General features: G+C 39.6%; 1 protein-coding gene across 1 annotated transcript; it reads left to right on the top strand.

Moving 5' to 3' along the window:
• The first annotated feature begins 212 nt into the window (after positions 1 to 212).
• On the top strand, positions 213 to 13,221 carry LOC114462848 (serine/threonine-protein kinase pim-2-like). Its single transcript, XM_028445953.1, has 4 exons — positions 213 to 322; positions 927 to 993; positions 3,697 to 3,720; positions 12,445 to 13,221. Exons 1-4 carry the CDS (start codon positions 213 to 215, stop codon positions 13,219 to 13,221), a joined length of 978 nt encoding a protein of 325 aa, XP_028301754.1.
• The last annotated feature ends 2,451 nt before the right edge of the window (positions 13,222 to 15,672 follow it).

Here is a 15,672-nt window from a genome sequence, read left to right as displayed (position 1 = left end):
ACACAACAGATTGTACATAATATAGTGTATTTTTGCTCATTCGTCAACCTGTGCTCTTGAAGAGGTGCTGTGGTATCAGCGAACATTATTGTAAGTCAATAGCATATTAAGTAAAGCCATTCACAGGTTGAGAATCCTGTTCTATTAATTCAATTAATAAATAAAAATGTAAAAATATAAAACATTTAATTAGGTTGGAGATAGGTTGGCAAATGCCTGGATTTCAGAAGTTTGTTTTTGATGGCCAGCCCTACACCAATGCAGATGTTTTCCTCCTGATGGGTAACCCCTCCAGAAGAATGTGTACCCCATTCCCTTCTCTGTTAGTGAGTTAGTTTAGTCTCAAAGTCCATGTACTGTATATATGATCTTATTGTTAGTAGCCTTGCCAGTAGTTATTCATGTATTTCATTTGCATGTTATATATGGTCAATTATTTACTCATATGATGAATTTCTAAGTTACAAACTGGTTTCCATTTTATTGTTTTAAATATATTAAGACCTAGATCTAAATTAAAGGCAGGAACCTGCAAGAAATAAGTCTCCAAAGCAGGCTTTCGTTGGTATTGGTCAGTTTAACTGACACAATACTACCCAGGATTTACAGAATGGCTGTGGAGCTCAAATTTAGCTTGGGAAGATTGCTATCAATTGGATTCCTGTCAGCCTTGTTGTACACAGGCTTCACTTTATCCAACCGTCAATTAAAATCTGACCAAGAATGAAGTTTTAGCAGGAATGGCCAGGGCAATAAAAGTACTCGAACAACGGCTCTCCAACTTCTAAAACATGATTTTCAATCAGTTCACATCACCAACAAAACCATCTCCTAGTTTTAATGCAAACTAACAGGCTTTCACCTCTTTCTTCTTGTTTCTCAACCCTCACGGAAGACACACGTGCAGTGCTCTGTCCGTGCATTAGTGGCAAGGGCAGACTGGCGTACGGCGACATCGGGGATTTCCCCCTTTGGCCGGCTGCCGGTGGGCTGGTGGGTTGCTGGAGAAAGAGAAAAAGAAAGGGGGAATAAACATACTGCACCTGTCAAGTATCCCGTTTTAGCCGGGAAACTCCCGTATTTTACCCCCCACGCCATTGTCCCGTATTAGTATTTTCCCATAAATATCCCATATTTTTAGGTAATAATAATTGAAAATAAAAAAAATCATCTGCCGTTCTAAACTGAATGCTGTCACTAGCCTCGCAAGAACTGCCACTTGAAGTGGCCTGGGTGGCCTGGGTGGCAGGTCTCGTGAGATTAGTGCAGACAGCTGAAACAAACCTGGAAACAACTCAGAAGAAAGATGGATGTAAGAAGATGCTCCAGCCAAAAAAACAAAGAACTTGTGTAAATACCTTGGAAAATATGACAGAGAGTTTATCTTCCTAATGAGCAGCAGGATGGGACACAGTTACACGTTCTGTAAGATTAGTAACTAAGATTTTAGCGTCTACCACGGGGGAAAAAATCATGTAAGTCACCATGAAAAATCAGCCAAGCACAAGCGCCACAAATATACACTCTTTTAAAAAAGTGTTAAAGGATGTAAAATCTGCAACAAATCTGTCTAATAAGTCATTAGTGAATACCAGAGAACCACATGAGTGATTAAGAGAATTTAAAACAAAATATGTAATGAAAATAAAATGTAAATTTATTAACATATTTCTATCTTAAAGACAAGCAATGTGAAATGAACAGTAAATATGCAATGTGTTGACTTGTATATGAACTGTAAGTATATTAAATAGAGATGTAACGATTCACTCAACTCCCGATACGATTCGATTCACGATACTGGGTTCACGATACGATTTTCTCACGATTTATTTTACAAAATGGGACTGTAAACAAATGATGACTGAAAAATATTCCTTTATTTTTTTGGGGAAAAAACTATACTATTTTCCTTTTATTTTTCATTGTCAAAAGAATCCCTTGATAAACTATTCAAAACAATGCAATTCAATTTTCAGAGCATCGATGTGAACCGTGGTACCTATGAATCGATTTTTAACTGCCTTACGATTTAATCGTTACATCCCTAATATTAAATAAATAAATGTGCGTCATATACACATTTATGTTTTACTTTAGGCTGTAATATCATTTAGGAATTAGGACTGGGCGATATATCGAGATTCAAGATGTATCAAGTTTTCTGTTTTGGCGATGTAGTAAACTACAATATCACATATCGATAGATATCACACTGCTTACGTCTCCTCTGCTGGCATACACCGCTGGTACGAGGCTCCGCTACTTTGTAGCGAACACCGCTGGTACAAGGCTCCGCTACTCCAGCGGCCTACGAAGCAGCGGAGCCTCGTACCAGCGGTGTCCGCCAGCAGAGGAGACGTAAGCAGTGTGATCAGAAGCAGGAGCGGGGATGCCGAGCGGGGCTAGCAACCAAGCTAAAAGCTAATCCTCAGAGAACGCCTCTTCCTTCCATCCTGAATCTGGATTTAAATGCAAGACAGGAGATGAGGGCGGTGGTGATTGCATATATAGCAATAACACCTGGTGCAACAACGGTGAGCTCGTCTCATGTCACTGCTCTTCTGATATAGAACGACTGGCTATAAAATGCAGACATTGTCCTCCTTTATCTGTTATAAGTTTTGGCATAAAACTCCACCACTTTCACGGTCAGACCAATTAGTACAGCCAGAAACACGGCAATAGTTCACCATTTCATCTCAAATTTCGGGATTTGCTCGTTTGTGTGCTGTTTGTAAACCGGCTGCTTACTTCCAAAATGGCAACTTGATGACGCGACTGATGACGCGCCGTGAAAACCCTCTATTGTATCAATGATCTGTTTGCATTAAAATCACTACATGCTGTAAAATCACTTTACTGCTGTAATTATTTTACTGTAGGCTACTTAAGGGTTTAAGTTAATCATTAATATATGATTATGGTCTAATGCAACATCAAATGCAGTTTTTTTTTTTTAATCAAGGGATATTAAACTTGTGTTGTCAATGACTCCCGGACCACGTTCCCCCACCCCCAGTCCACCCCTGATTAGCGAGGCTAAGCTACTATAAATCTTGAACACACTACAAGATTTATCCCACCAAATTTTGGTCCCACCAAAATTAACTTCTGGTTTTCCAAAATAAAATGCAAAGGAGTGTGAAATGAGGAAACATATTCAGAAATATGTACAAGTAAATTTGAACCATTTTTAAAGGTGGGTTTCCACTAAGCATTCTTCTGCTTTTTGGCACCACTCTCTCCAAACAGAAACAACCTCTTCTCCATTTTCTTCCTCTTCTGTTGTCTTGTTTTCTTTCTCCATGCTATTTTTCTGTTTTCTCTAGCCATCTTTTCATCTTCTTTCCTCCCCCATCCCTCTATTCACACTCACCCTTTTTTGTCTCCTATTCTTGCAGTAACGCAGATGTCCTTTTATTGATATTATTATGGTTAGTGGTCTCAAGGTGCTCGTTGAATTCACAGTATAACCTTCTGCAGCCAGAGGCTGAAAACACAAGCACACACACACACACACACACACACTCACACACACTCTTTCTCTCTCTCTCTCTCTCTCTCTCTCTCTCTCTCTCTCTCTTGCCCTGCAGCTACTGCATCTAAAAAAGAGACAATGAAGGAAAAAGAGGAAGATATGAAATAAAATAATTATTAAAAAAAAGGGTCTCAATTTGAGAGGAGAGGCAGTAGGAAGAAGAGAAGTTGGGAAAAGAAGTTGGGGGTTGTGTGAAAATGATGGGGGAGGTGGAGAGTGCCAGAGGCAAACTGAATATTGATGGAAGTTTGTAAAAAAGGATTTAAAAGTACCAAGGTGACCTGGGAGGAGTTTCTGTTAAAGAATAAAGGAAAATCTGACTGAGAGCTTGTGAAAAGGTTGCCCTAGTCCCCTATAGAACAGTGTTGCCATCACTTTCAATCATATTTGACCTTGTTGAACATGTGCTCTCTATTTCTTCAGTCAAATGAAGTTCCAATTCAGACATTTTCTTTTACTTCCTTGAATAAAGGAGAAGAAACCTAATTTGTGTCACTTTACTCATGTCATGGTCATATCATGAAAGCGCTGTATATGCAATCAGCTGCAGCGGCTGTGAGCTCCAGCGTACAAATGAAGCTTGTTTGTCTTTATTTAAGTTTGAATGTTTCAGAATTTCAGGTCAGAAAGAGACATTTCTGACTGTTTCCAACATATTTTCACACAATGAACAAGTAGATGACTTTTTTATATATATATAAATTTCTGTGAATGCAACCATGTCGGAAATGAACTGAATAAATAAAAAAATAAAAAAAATATATATATCCGAGTACAAACATGCAACCCTCCGGTTATAAGGAAGCTTCTTAATCCAATGGGGAGGCCATCCCTCTCCTTTTGAACTCTGGGTCAGTTATTTTGCTTTGATTATGTGTCTTCTTTACATCTTTAAAGCTTGAGCAGCAGTCTTAGTAATTGTTATGCCTACAGCCAATTTTTTTTTATTTAGAAATGCAACAGTTTTAGTCAAAATGTAATCCTCATTGTTATTTCAGTTATAGTCTAGTTTTAGCCAACCAATAATGATATAGCATTGCATTTTATATAGCACTTTTCATAGACACTGACCGGGGATTCACAAAAGGTTTAGTTGTATTAAAACGTGTGCAAACATCATTCCACGTACAAAGCCCAGGGAATCAGGACTGCGTATCTTCAGCGCGTCAGAATGCACCCTCATTCCATTTAGCACAGGGGTGTCAAACTCCAGTCCTCGAGGGCCGGATTCCTGAGACTTTTAGATGTGTCTAAAACACTCCTGTCCTACTCAAACACTCCTGGTGGAGACCAATGTGTTGTGATCAAGCTCTGCAGAAGCATGATGATGAGCCATTCATTTGATTCAGGTGTGTTGGAGCAGGAACACATCTAAAAGTCTGAGGAAGGATTTAGGAAAACAACTGGATTACCACCTTTTATTTCAGTTATTTGTGAATCCGCCACGCAAAGCGCTTTACATTGCATTATTCTTTCACTCCACACACAGTGGTGGTAAGCTACTATTGTCGCCATAGCTGCCCTGGGGCACACTGATGGAAGCAAGGCTGCCATATTGCATCATGGGCCCCTCCACACCACATTCATACGAGGCAATGCGGATGACGTGTCTTGCCTAAGGACACAATGACAGATACCACTAGAACGATTACGCCTCTTTCAAACCATTGATCTTTTCTCTCCAGGATCTATACATTTCTTTCCTCAAAATAATGTCCTGTTTCGCCTATGCTCGGCTTACAAATAACGATTATTAGTCGTATACTAAATACTCAGAGTGCAAGTGGAGTCGCAGCGCACTCCTGTCAGCTTGATTGTTTAGTATAAGCTCAACTTTCTGAGACATTTTGGATCAGTCTTTTCCTAGTCTTGGCCTTAAGACAATATCAAACTTGTTTGATATTATTGAGAGTCTTTCAGACTCCATGAGGTAACACAATCGACAACCATTAGATGAGCGATAACAAAACAGGATATATCATAGCCAATAACTAGAGTGACGTGGTTGAAGCATTAATGAAAAGTTGAAGGTCCCATACAATATGGACTGTACAGACAGAGGAGCAGATGCAGGCAGAGCAGCCCAGCTTCTTTGAAGCTCTATAACAATAGAGTGAAGAAAGGTAGATGTGCTGGAAGTTGGAGATAGTAAAACATTGTGTAGCACAACATCATATTGTATTTTTACTCTGGGATTATAACCTGAGAAACCCGGAAAATGTCATATTACATTCACAGACATCTAAAAACAGCAACATGCTTATCATTAATGCTACATCACAAAGCTTTCCATATGAAAGCGAGTCAATCCTTGTGTTAAAGGTCCAGTAAATAAATCAAACATGAACCAGTAGACATACAGCTATGAACAGATTTGAACCATTTCAATAAAATCTGCTGTGTTTTGAAACCCGCAGTAATAAGAGAAATGGAGCACGTATCACCCAACAGTTTGCATTTGCTGTGTCTACGCGTGAATCCCTGGTGGTTGAGATGATGACACATTTAGATGTATCAGTGCATCTGATTAAAGCTCCTCATATAAGCATCCATTAGAGAAGTAGGCTTCCAGTCTTCTACAAGGCCAGTCTTTGTGCTAAAGACATTTGATGTTTTGTAGAAATTAGCTTGTATTGAGTCTTGGTTTGTGTAAAGAAATCATGTGTGTCAAATATGTGCTTATAACAGATTTATTACGGAATAGATTCATGTTATATTGAAAACCTGTAAATAATTAGGTTTGTGCTTATGTATTATCTTATGTAGCATAATGTTTTAAGAAGCAGTGTTGCCAATTTCAAAACTGTTAGGAACAGTACATTTAAAATTGTTATAACACCAAACAGAGATTTTAGAGTACTTTCTTTATTTATCAATTTCATATGACAACACTGTTCGGAACAACAAGGAGGGCGGATAATGTGTGCAGACCCATCTGTGAACCAATAAATGTGTAAAAATAACTGAGGGAACAATTTTTTAAGTAGCGGCTTAAGAGAGTGCTGGTTCACATTCTAGTGCATGAGTTTCTGTTTCACAGCTTGTTAGTCCTCAGAGTGTCACAGATAAACGCTGCTCAGACAGGCCTGGGGAGAGGACCGCATGTGGCTGGAGCTGAGTCTTAATTGAATGGTGCTGATGTGGTTCCATTAATCAGTAATGGGAAAGCTTGCTGGGCGCAGCCACCACGTGCCACAGCAGGAGGGGGCTCTGATGGGGCTTCTGACATTCTCACAGCAGTCAGTGTGTGTATGAAAAACAGACCAGGACAGGAGGCAAATGTACTGGTGTCTCAGAGGTAAAGATCAGAATGAGGAGAGGATTTTATATCAATGTTTTTACTTGTGCATTTCTTCAGTGCACATTGCTGTGGTGCTCCAGGCTGAGGAACACAAAGGGAGCCATTAAAGCGTATTATTACAAGGCTGAAACCACTGCACTGTAACTCTTCACATAATAGACAGACCAGGAATAGCAGGAGGCTTACAGCTGGTTTAAATGTAAGACTCGAAATATCGGAATCCTCACCAATTGATCCATCCAACGCTGATAGTCTATTTCTATTTCAAGGCTTCTTAAAAAAGTAGGTTTTTCCTTTTGTTTTGTTTTTTTCTTTAGACATTTCTGTTCACTGATGTTAACATTTAAGTAACTGGATACCTCTTTGTAACCATGTCCTTCTTTAATCCTTACATAGGAAGTGTTTCCTTTAAATTACTTGGGCAGCAGCATTGTACTGAAAATGTCTTTCTTTTGGAGGATTAACCATAAACAATTACAACAAAAGCGTATTGACATGACATGACAGTTGCTTTGCAGCTAAAGGAGAGACGAGCACATTGGTAGAAGACCTGTGAATGGTCATCTCATCAGCTGCACTGTCCAACACTGCCCTCAGTTGAAAAGCTGCAGTAGTTTATTACTATCCGTTCATGTGTGTTCAAGTCTGGAAGCTGCATTCACTGACACATACACTGCCTGATGTTATTAATAAGGGATCATCTTCAAAACGAACTAAGCCTACCAAGTGTAAAGTGTTTACTTCAGAGGCGTTGATAGTGGCAGCAATAAGAGAGACATCGAACCCCTTCTGCCTTCTTGGTGGGAAGCAGAAGTATTGAAAACCACTCCACTGTGCAAACTACCAGAGTCATATCAAAGGAAAATGTTCTGTTTAAAACCGTTGGAGTTCTTCCTCCTGCCCTAACACTTCAAAGCAAACCAACAATCTCTAAAACTGTTGTTGTGAAATGACCCCATGATGTGAACAGGCAGACCTGTTTTTAATAACTCATTAGTTTTGAAGGGTCAGGATGAGATAGAGTGGGGTCAGATGTCCTAAAGAGAGGGACATTCCAATATTCACTTCATCTTTATGATTCAGCCACACAGACCTGGGGCAGCCATACATTAAATGTGCAAAGAACAGAAGGAAGGCACACACACACACACACACACACACAGTATTTAAAGAGGCAGTCCTTTTGGAGCCTTAGGCACAGTGTGAGAAATAAATATTTGATAGGAGGATGACCTACTTCCTGCGCTCTGAAAAGTTATTTGTCTTTTTCTGCCTCCTCGACCACTGAAGCCTCTCTCCTTACCCTGCCTGTATTAAGGAATAATGCATTAAGGAATAATGCAGAGAAGAGGTTTCACAAAGATGGAGGAGAACAAAAGTACAAGAAATTTACTTTGTTAAGTTTTGTTTTCTGGGCTTTAAAAAAAGATGTGGTCTAACACAATTATTAGTGAGCTACAGAAAAATGACTGGATCAAAATAAATGTATTCAAAAGGTACAGTGAATTATAAATTAGGTTTATTGTGTTACAATAAGGGAAAGGCTATAGTAGCCAGCACACAGGCTCCAGTTATTATGGTTTGAAATGAAGAATCACAGTACAGTGACATGCTGTGACCACTAGGGTTGGGTAAGCAGGGCATTCCAAATCGAGACCACCAATGACAATTTCATATGTTTCTGCTGGCAAGTGTTAATTCAATTCAACTTTATTTGTATAGCGCAATTTTCAACAAAGCTATCTCAATGCGTTTATCAAAATAATAAGCGCATTGATAATAACAAAGAAAAGAACCCAACAAGATCCACATGAACAAGCATTTAGCCATCTAACAAAATCAACGTCGTAAAACACCATTAAAGAAACATAAACAATTATTCAATATAGCCTCCATACTCTCCCAACAAGATACAGTATATCTCATGACACAGCCAGTGCATCCGTTGTTTGTGTTTGAAACAGAAACATGAAAAAAAATGACAACAACTCAGAACAGCCTCAATGAGGCACATCAGCAAAGCCAAACATTCCTTTTGTACAATTCACTGTAGAAAATACAAACATTTTTCTGACCTTTCCTTTGCTGAAGCTCTGGTAGCTCAGGTGTTGGTCTCCCATCTTTTAAAAGCTGTCGTTTTTCCTCAAAAGAAAGTTTCTTTATCATCTCTAGAGCTGTCATCCTGACTGTAGTGTTATCCCGCCCACTAGCTAGAGAACGTAGCAGAAGCGGTCACGTGATATCAATTCACTAATGCACTGTGAACTTACGTATAGCATTTAGCATAGCACAGTTACATCCAAAGGCAGCGTAGAGAGCTGCCTTTTTACGTAAATGGTTTTTAGCTTGGGGAACTGACTGCGCATGCGCAAACTCATAAAAACACGTTATGGGAACAGAGGGTGTGGCTTCCTCCTGCCTTACAGCGGTTAGGAAATAGCAATGTTCAGTAATTTAGGCTATGAAAAGCACAAAATGCTAACACTTTCAAACTTATAGGTACTTTTCAGAAATTGAAAAATAAATAATTTATAATTATATTATAATTAAAACAAATAATGAAAATATCAATTCACCCTTGGGTAGGCACTGCCTACCTTGCTTACCCTGACTGCACGTCACTGCTACTATTATTGTCAGCACTTACAGTTGCTGGCTAAGGATAAGCATATAATTACCAGGAAACTTCCAGTTGTGTCTGAAATGCAAAACAAAGCCAACTGGAGTTCCACATGTTTCTGTTTAATTACAGTAGTACAGAAGAGGAAAAAGGATGCACATGCACATGCTATCAAAGGTCAACATTACATGTAGTGCAATCTTTTTGTGATTGCTATGCATGTTTTATTATTGCGATTAAATTAATGTAATTATTTTATTGCTTTTATTGCTTAATTCACTCACCAGCCCTCCCTAAGAAAGAGTAAGAACAACTTTATTAAAGGGAGAATATAAAAAGGGAGGGGTGTTTCACCTTAGTGTGGGGAAAAGGAACAGGGAAGAGAGAGTCAGGGTAGGACAATGGAAGGGGTGGGGAAAAATCGACTATTTTAAAGGTGCAGTCTGCCACATTCAGATCCCTCTCTCCCCCTCCCTCCCCGCTGCTTTCTTGCCCTCCCTCCAAACTCTCTAAAGTCCCTCCCTCAGAGGAGCTAACAAGCTAAAGTTAGTCCAACAGCAACATCACAGTAATATAACATGCTCTGTAAAAAACATATTACTGCAGCGCTTCTCGCTCTCTATGTGCACACACCTCAGCAGCAACAACACAGTGTCACTTACAGCAGCCCACACAGAGGCTGCTGCGCGCACATGAACAACACATGCACTACAGAGTTCTAGTGTAACAATTAGAAATCAAACATAATGTAAATCAAGCAGCAGTAATTACCTTTCAAGCAGAAAAGTCGCTAATTCCATCTTCTACTTCTCCAGACCATAAAATGTAAAAAAGATGGCGCTCCAGCCCCGGGAAAGGGGCGGGGACTGTGAGCAACAGCTGTCAGACAGTCCATCAAACACAATCCTGGCTCTGATTGGTTCTTTTTGCTTGGTCGTGGTGCATTCTGGCAATCTGCCAAAGGCTGCAGGAGCAGCAGAGGGGACTCAATGAGTCTGTTTTTTTCACATAAACTACTAGTTTTATGTAAAGCTGTCCTTACATAGAGGCAGCTTTAGCAAATAATACAAAACAAGTCACTTTTATGAGAATTGCAGACTGCACCTTTAAGGTGAGAATGCAAATGTGATCTTACAGTTGTGCTCATTGTTTTGCGTAATCACTGGGAAGTATCTATTAATTAAAACTGCTTATTTAACAGAAAACTAAAAGCAGAAAAATAACTCTTTACTTCAGTCTAACCCTGTTTAATTGCTGTGGTATACATCATACATCATAGGTATACATCAACTATGAGAGACAAAATGAGAAAAAAATCCAGAAAATCACACCGTAGGATTTTTAATGAATTAATTGGTAAATCCCTCGGTAAAATAACTATTTGGTCACCTACAAACAAGCAAGATTTCTGGCTCTCACAAACCTGTAACTTCTTCTTTAAAAGGCTCCTCTGTCCTCCACTTGTTACCTGTATTAATGACACCTGTTTGAACTTGTTATCAGTATAAAAGACACCTGTCCACAACCTCAAACAGTCACACTCCAAACTCCACTATGGCCAAGACCAAAGAGCTGTCAAAGGACACCAGAAACAAAATTGTAGACCTGCACCAGGCTGGGAAGACTGAATCTGCAATAGGTAAACAGCTTGGTGTGAAGAAATCAACTGTGGGAGCAATTATTAGGGAAAGAATGAATGGGGCCATGTATTGTGAGATTTTGAATGAAAACCTCCTTCCATCAGCAAGGTCATTGAAGATGAAACGTGGCTGGGTCTTTCAGAACGACAATGATCCCAAACACACCGCCCGGGCAACGAAGGAGTGGCTTCGTAAGAAGCATTTCAAGGTCCTGGAGTGGCCTAGCCAGTCTCCAGATCTCAACGCCGTAGAAAATCTTTGGAGGGAGTTGAAAGTCCGTGTTGCCCAGCGACAGCCCCAAAACATCACTGCTCTAGAGGAGATCTGCATGGAGGAATGGGCCAAAGTACCAGCAATAGTGTGTGAATACCTTGTGAAGACTTACAGAAAACATTTGACCTCTGTCATTGCCAACAAAGTGTACATTACAAAGTATTGAGATTAACTTTTGTTATTGACCAAATACTTATTTTCTACCATAATTTACAAATAAATTCATTAAAAATCCTACAATGTGATTTTCTGGAATTTTTTTCTCATTTTGTCTCTCTTAGGTGAGGTACACCTATGATGGAAATTACAGGTCTCTCTCATCTCTTTAAGTGGGAGAACTTTCCCAATTGGTGACTGACTAAATACTTTTTTGCCCCTCTGTATATAGGCCTGTGTAAAAAAAAAAAAAAAAAAACTCAAGTTAAAAAAAACTAAAAAACCATGAGGCTTGATAATGACTATAAATGTAAAAACTGCATTTATTGTGTACAACATTTAATAAAATGTATTTTGAGGCCTTGGGACATCAATGTTGTTATCAAAATATAAGAACAGATGCACGTGAGGAATGGGTTCTACATCTCCATGGCGATCATCAAAGCATTCTTCCTAAACACTCACCCTGTGGTAGAGTGATCTTGACAGTACAACTTTGCAAATGATGAATTCCAAAGTGAAGAAGTGTTTCAAACGTGTGCATCACATGATGGTTGAGGAGAACCACAAAGGATCCATCCCACTGAACCTCACCGGCCACCTTGCAGTGGTCATCACAGAGGAAAAGGAAAGAAAGGCAAAAGAAGTGCTGTTTGGAACCATGAACAGCAGGAAAAGGAAGGCTGAGGACGAGCTCGAGGATGAAAGGCCAAGCAAACGGAGCTGCATGGACAGCAGAAATCGTGAGGTGAGGAAAACAAGAAAAATCCTCAAAGCCAGAAAAAGGTCAGTCCACAAAAAGGAACTCCAGAGCGTTGGTTCCTTGGTGTGCTATGAGAAATACCCTACATGCCCTGTCATCATCAAAAAAGCAAAAAAAGAATTTAAAGAAAAATATTGTGAATTCAAAAAGCTTGGCGAAGGAGGCTTTGGATCCATCATGGCAGGAATACGCCGTTCCGACTCAAAACCCGTGGCAATAAAGCATATTCCAAAAGGCTTGGTCCGATACATGTTGGTGAAACGCCAAGGTTATAAATACAAGGCGGTAACTGAGGCGGCCCTCATGGCCCAGGCAGCCGGCCTCCTCTACGATGGCAGTGTGGCAAACCACAGTGTCATCGGCTTATTGGATCTCTACCAGCTAAGAACGGAAATCCTGATAGTTATGGAGCGACCCTTGAAATCAATGGACATGGACAACTTCAATATCCTCAGAGAGGGGCGTATCCCGGAGCACGAGGTCAAGAGCATATTCAAACAACTTGTAGATGCTGCCGTGCTAATGCATGAGAGTGGGATTTTTCACCGGGACATAAAGGCAGAGAACGTCCTCGTTTACCTGGACCAAGGAAACCTCTCTGTAAAGATCATTGACTTTGGCTGTGGCGATATCATAAAAAATGAGCCATACACGTGGTTTTCTGGCACTTTTAACTTTGCACCACCAGAGAGTCTTTTGCACAGACAGTACTACGCAGAACCAACAACAGTGTGGCAAATAGGGGCCCTGCTGCGGAACCTCTACGTTGAAGAAACATTTGCAACCAGGAAATACATGGAAGGACCAAACCCCCCCTTTGACTGTCTGTCTCATGAATGCAACGACTTCATGAACCAGTGCTTGACCATCTCCCCAAAGCAGCGACCACAATTGGTGGAGCTACAGCGTCATCCCTGGCTGGTGTAAAAATCTCCCCCGCCACTCCACGCTCCCCCCACGTCACTGTGGTGAGAAAGTACAATAAAAATGGGGTGGATCTGCTGGATTCTCTCAGCTGGAGATAGGCACATTAAAGGAGAAGAGAGAGACTTGTTTTCGTGTAGCCGGCGTAGCAATCCGATGCTACGTAGTAGGTCCAGAATTGCTGCATCTACCGGACTATAATGGTTTGATTTACCTAAATCTAAGATTGTAGCTGTCGACGAAGAATTGCTGTTTGTTTCAACTATTTCCTCATACAGTGACTTTTTCAACCAAGATATTTTTTATGGATCTTTCTTTTGTTTTACACAAACTTGGATAGACAAATACTTACAAAACAACAAGATGGGAAATTCAATTTTAAAAAAATGCCTAAAAGTTTGGTTGTGATTAAATAAAAACAAAAAAAACCAATTGGGTTTTACTGTTTTGAATAAGTATTCCATAAAAGTGCCCACACTGGTAAAAAAAGAGAGCAAAATTCTGAAGTAAACACATGTTAAAATTGTAAACTTTATTGTAAAGATACAAAACAATTGTATTTTTTTGGTAATATATAGAAATTGCATTGACTGGTATGTTGTACAAGTTATAGTCAAACAATAATTAAGTATTCTTGGGAGTAAATTCCAAATTCTAATAACAAAATTTATTTTTAGAACAACTTTTTATTATTTTACTTTTTATTACAGGCTGTCAAACATCACAAAATAAGAATAATAATTTTAAAAAGCAACATTCTTGCTTTTTCTGTTTCACTGTGTCTTTTTTTCCCAGATATGAGAATATCCGTGCATTTCTGTATACCAAATGCAATTTTACGCCCACATTCATGCACGCTGCTTCTGGTCTCATGCTCTTCTTTCTGTCTATCTCTGTCTATCCTCTGACTCTTCCTCTCGTGCCATTTCCATCAGTTTTACTCGACTTCATTGAGCTTTATTGACTTATTTTTATGAGAATGAACAGTGACCAATGTAAGAAGCTGTCAAATAGCACAGCATCACTCCCTCTTGTGTGATATTGCTTTTATACAAAAGTTCTAAAAGTGCATTTTATTAGTCGACAGTATTAAGCAGCAATAGATTATGAATTGTTTATTTAATCATTTATTTTGCTCCACCAAAACAAATAGGTCCACAAGGCTGTTGCCAGGCAACACATAAACATTTCCGAACTGAAAGTTGACTAATGTTATTAGAACGCCTGTACAGTGGATTGATTTTGTCTGTAAAAAGTCCCAGTGCTGTTTTTACTCTATATCAGCAGCCATGGAACGTCTCTTATCGATCAAATTACTTGGTCAGAATTAACTGTTGTATAATGTGACCTTTACCTCTATTATGAAGACTGACTGATATACTGATCAGTGGCCTGTAAGTTCAATATGAGTTGAGTCCATACTTTTGTTGTTTTGTGTTCATGTACAGTGGGGCAAAAAAATATTTAGTCAGCCACCAATTGTGCAAGTACTTAAAAAGATGAGAGAGGCCTGTAATTTGCATCATAAGTAAACCTCAACTATGAGAGACAAAATGAGAAAAAAAATCCAGAAAATCACATTGTAGGATTTATAATGAATTAATTGGTAAATCCCTCGGTAAAATAACTATTTGGTCACCTACAAACAAGCAAGATTTCTGGCTCTCACAAACCTGTAACTTCTTCTTTAAAAGGCTCCTCTGTCCTCCACTTGTTACCTGTATTAATGACACCTGTTTGAACTTGTTATCAGTATAAAAGACACCTGTCCACAACCTCAAACAGTCACACTCCAAACTCCACTATGGCCAAGACCAAAGAGCTGTCAAAGGACACCAGAAACAAAATTGTAGACCTGCACCAGGCTGGGAAGACTGAATCTGCAATAGGTAAACAGCTTGGTGTGAAGAAATCAACTGTGGGAGCAATTATTAGAAAATGGAAGACATACAAGACCACTGATAATATCCCTCATTCTGGGGCTCCACGCAAGATCTCCCCTTGTGGGGTCAAAATGATCCCAAGAACGGTGAGCAAAAATCCCAGAACCACACGGGGGACCTAGTGAATGACCTACAGAAAGCTGGGACCAAAGTAACAAAGGCTACCATCAGTGACACACTACGCCGCCAGGGACTGAAATCCTGCAGTGCCAGACGTGTCCCCCTGCTTAAGCCAGTACATGTCCGGACCCATCTGAAGTTTGCTAGAGAGCATTTGGATGATCCACCAGAGGACTAGGCAAATATCATATGGTCAGATGAAACCAAAATAGAACTTTTTGGTAAAAACGCAACTTGTCATGTTTGGAGGAGAAAGAATACCATACCTACTGTAAAGCATGGGGTGGTAACATCATGCTTTGGGGCTGTTTCTCTGCAAAGGGACCAGGACGACTGATCTGTGTAAAGGAAAGAATGAATGGGGCCATGTATTGTGAGATTTTGAATGAAA

The sequence above is a fragment of the Gouania willdenowi genome, chromosome 1 (assembly GCF_900634775.1).
Source record: "Gouania willdenowi chromosome 1, fGouWil2.1, whole genome shotgun sequence".
Lineage (NCBI taxonomy): Eukaryota > Metazoa > Chordata > Actinopteri > Blenniiformes > Gobiesocidae > Gouania > Gouania willdenowi.
This window is presented reverse-complemented; position numbering and strand designations above follow the sequence as displayed.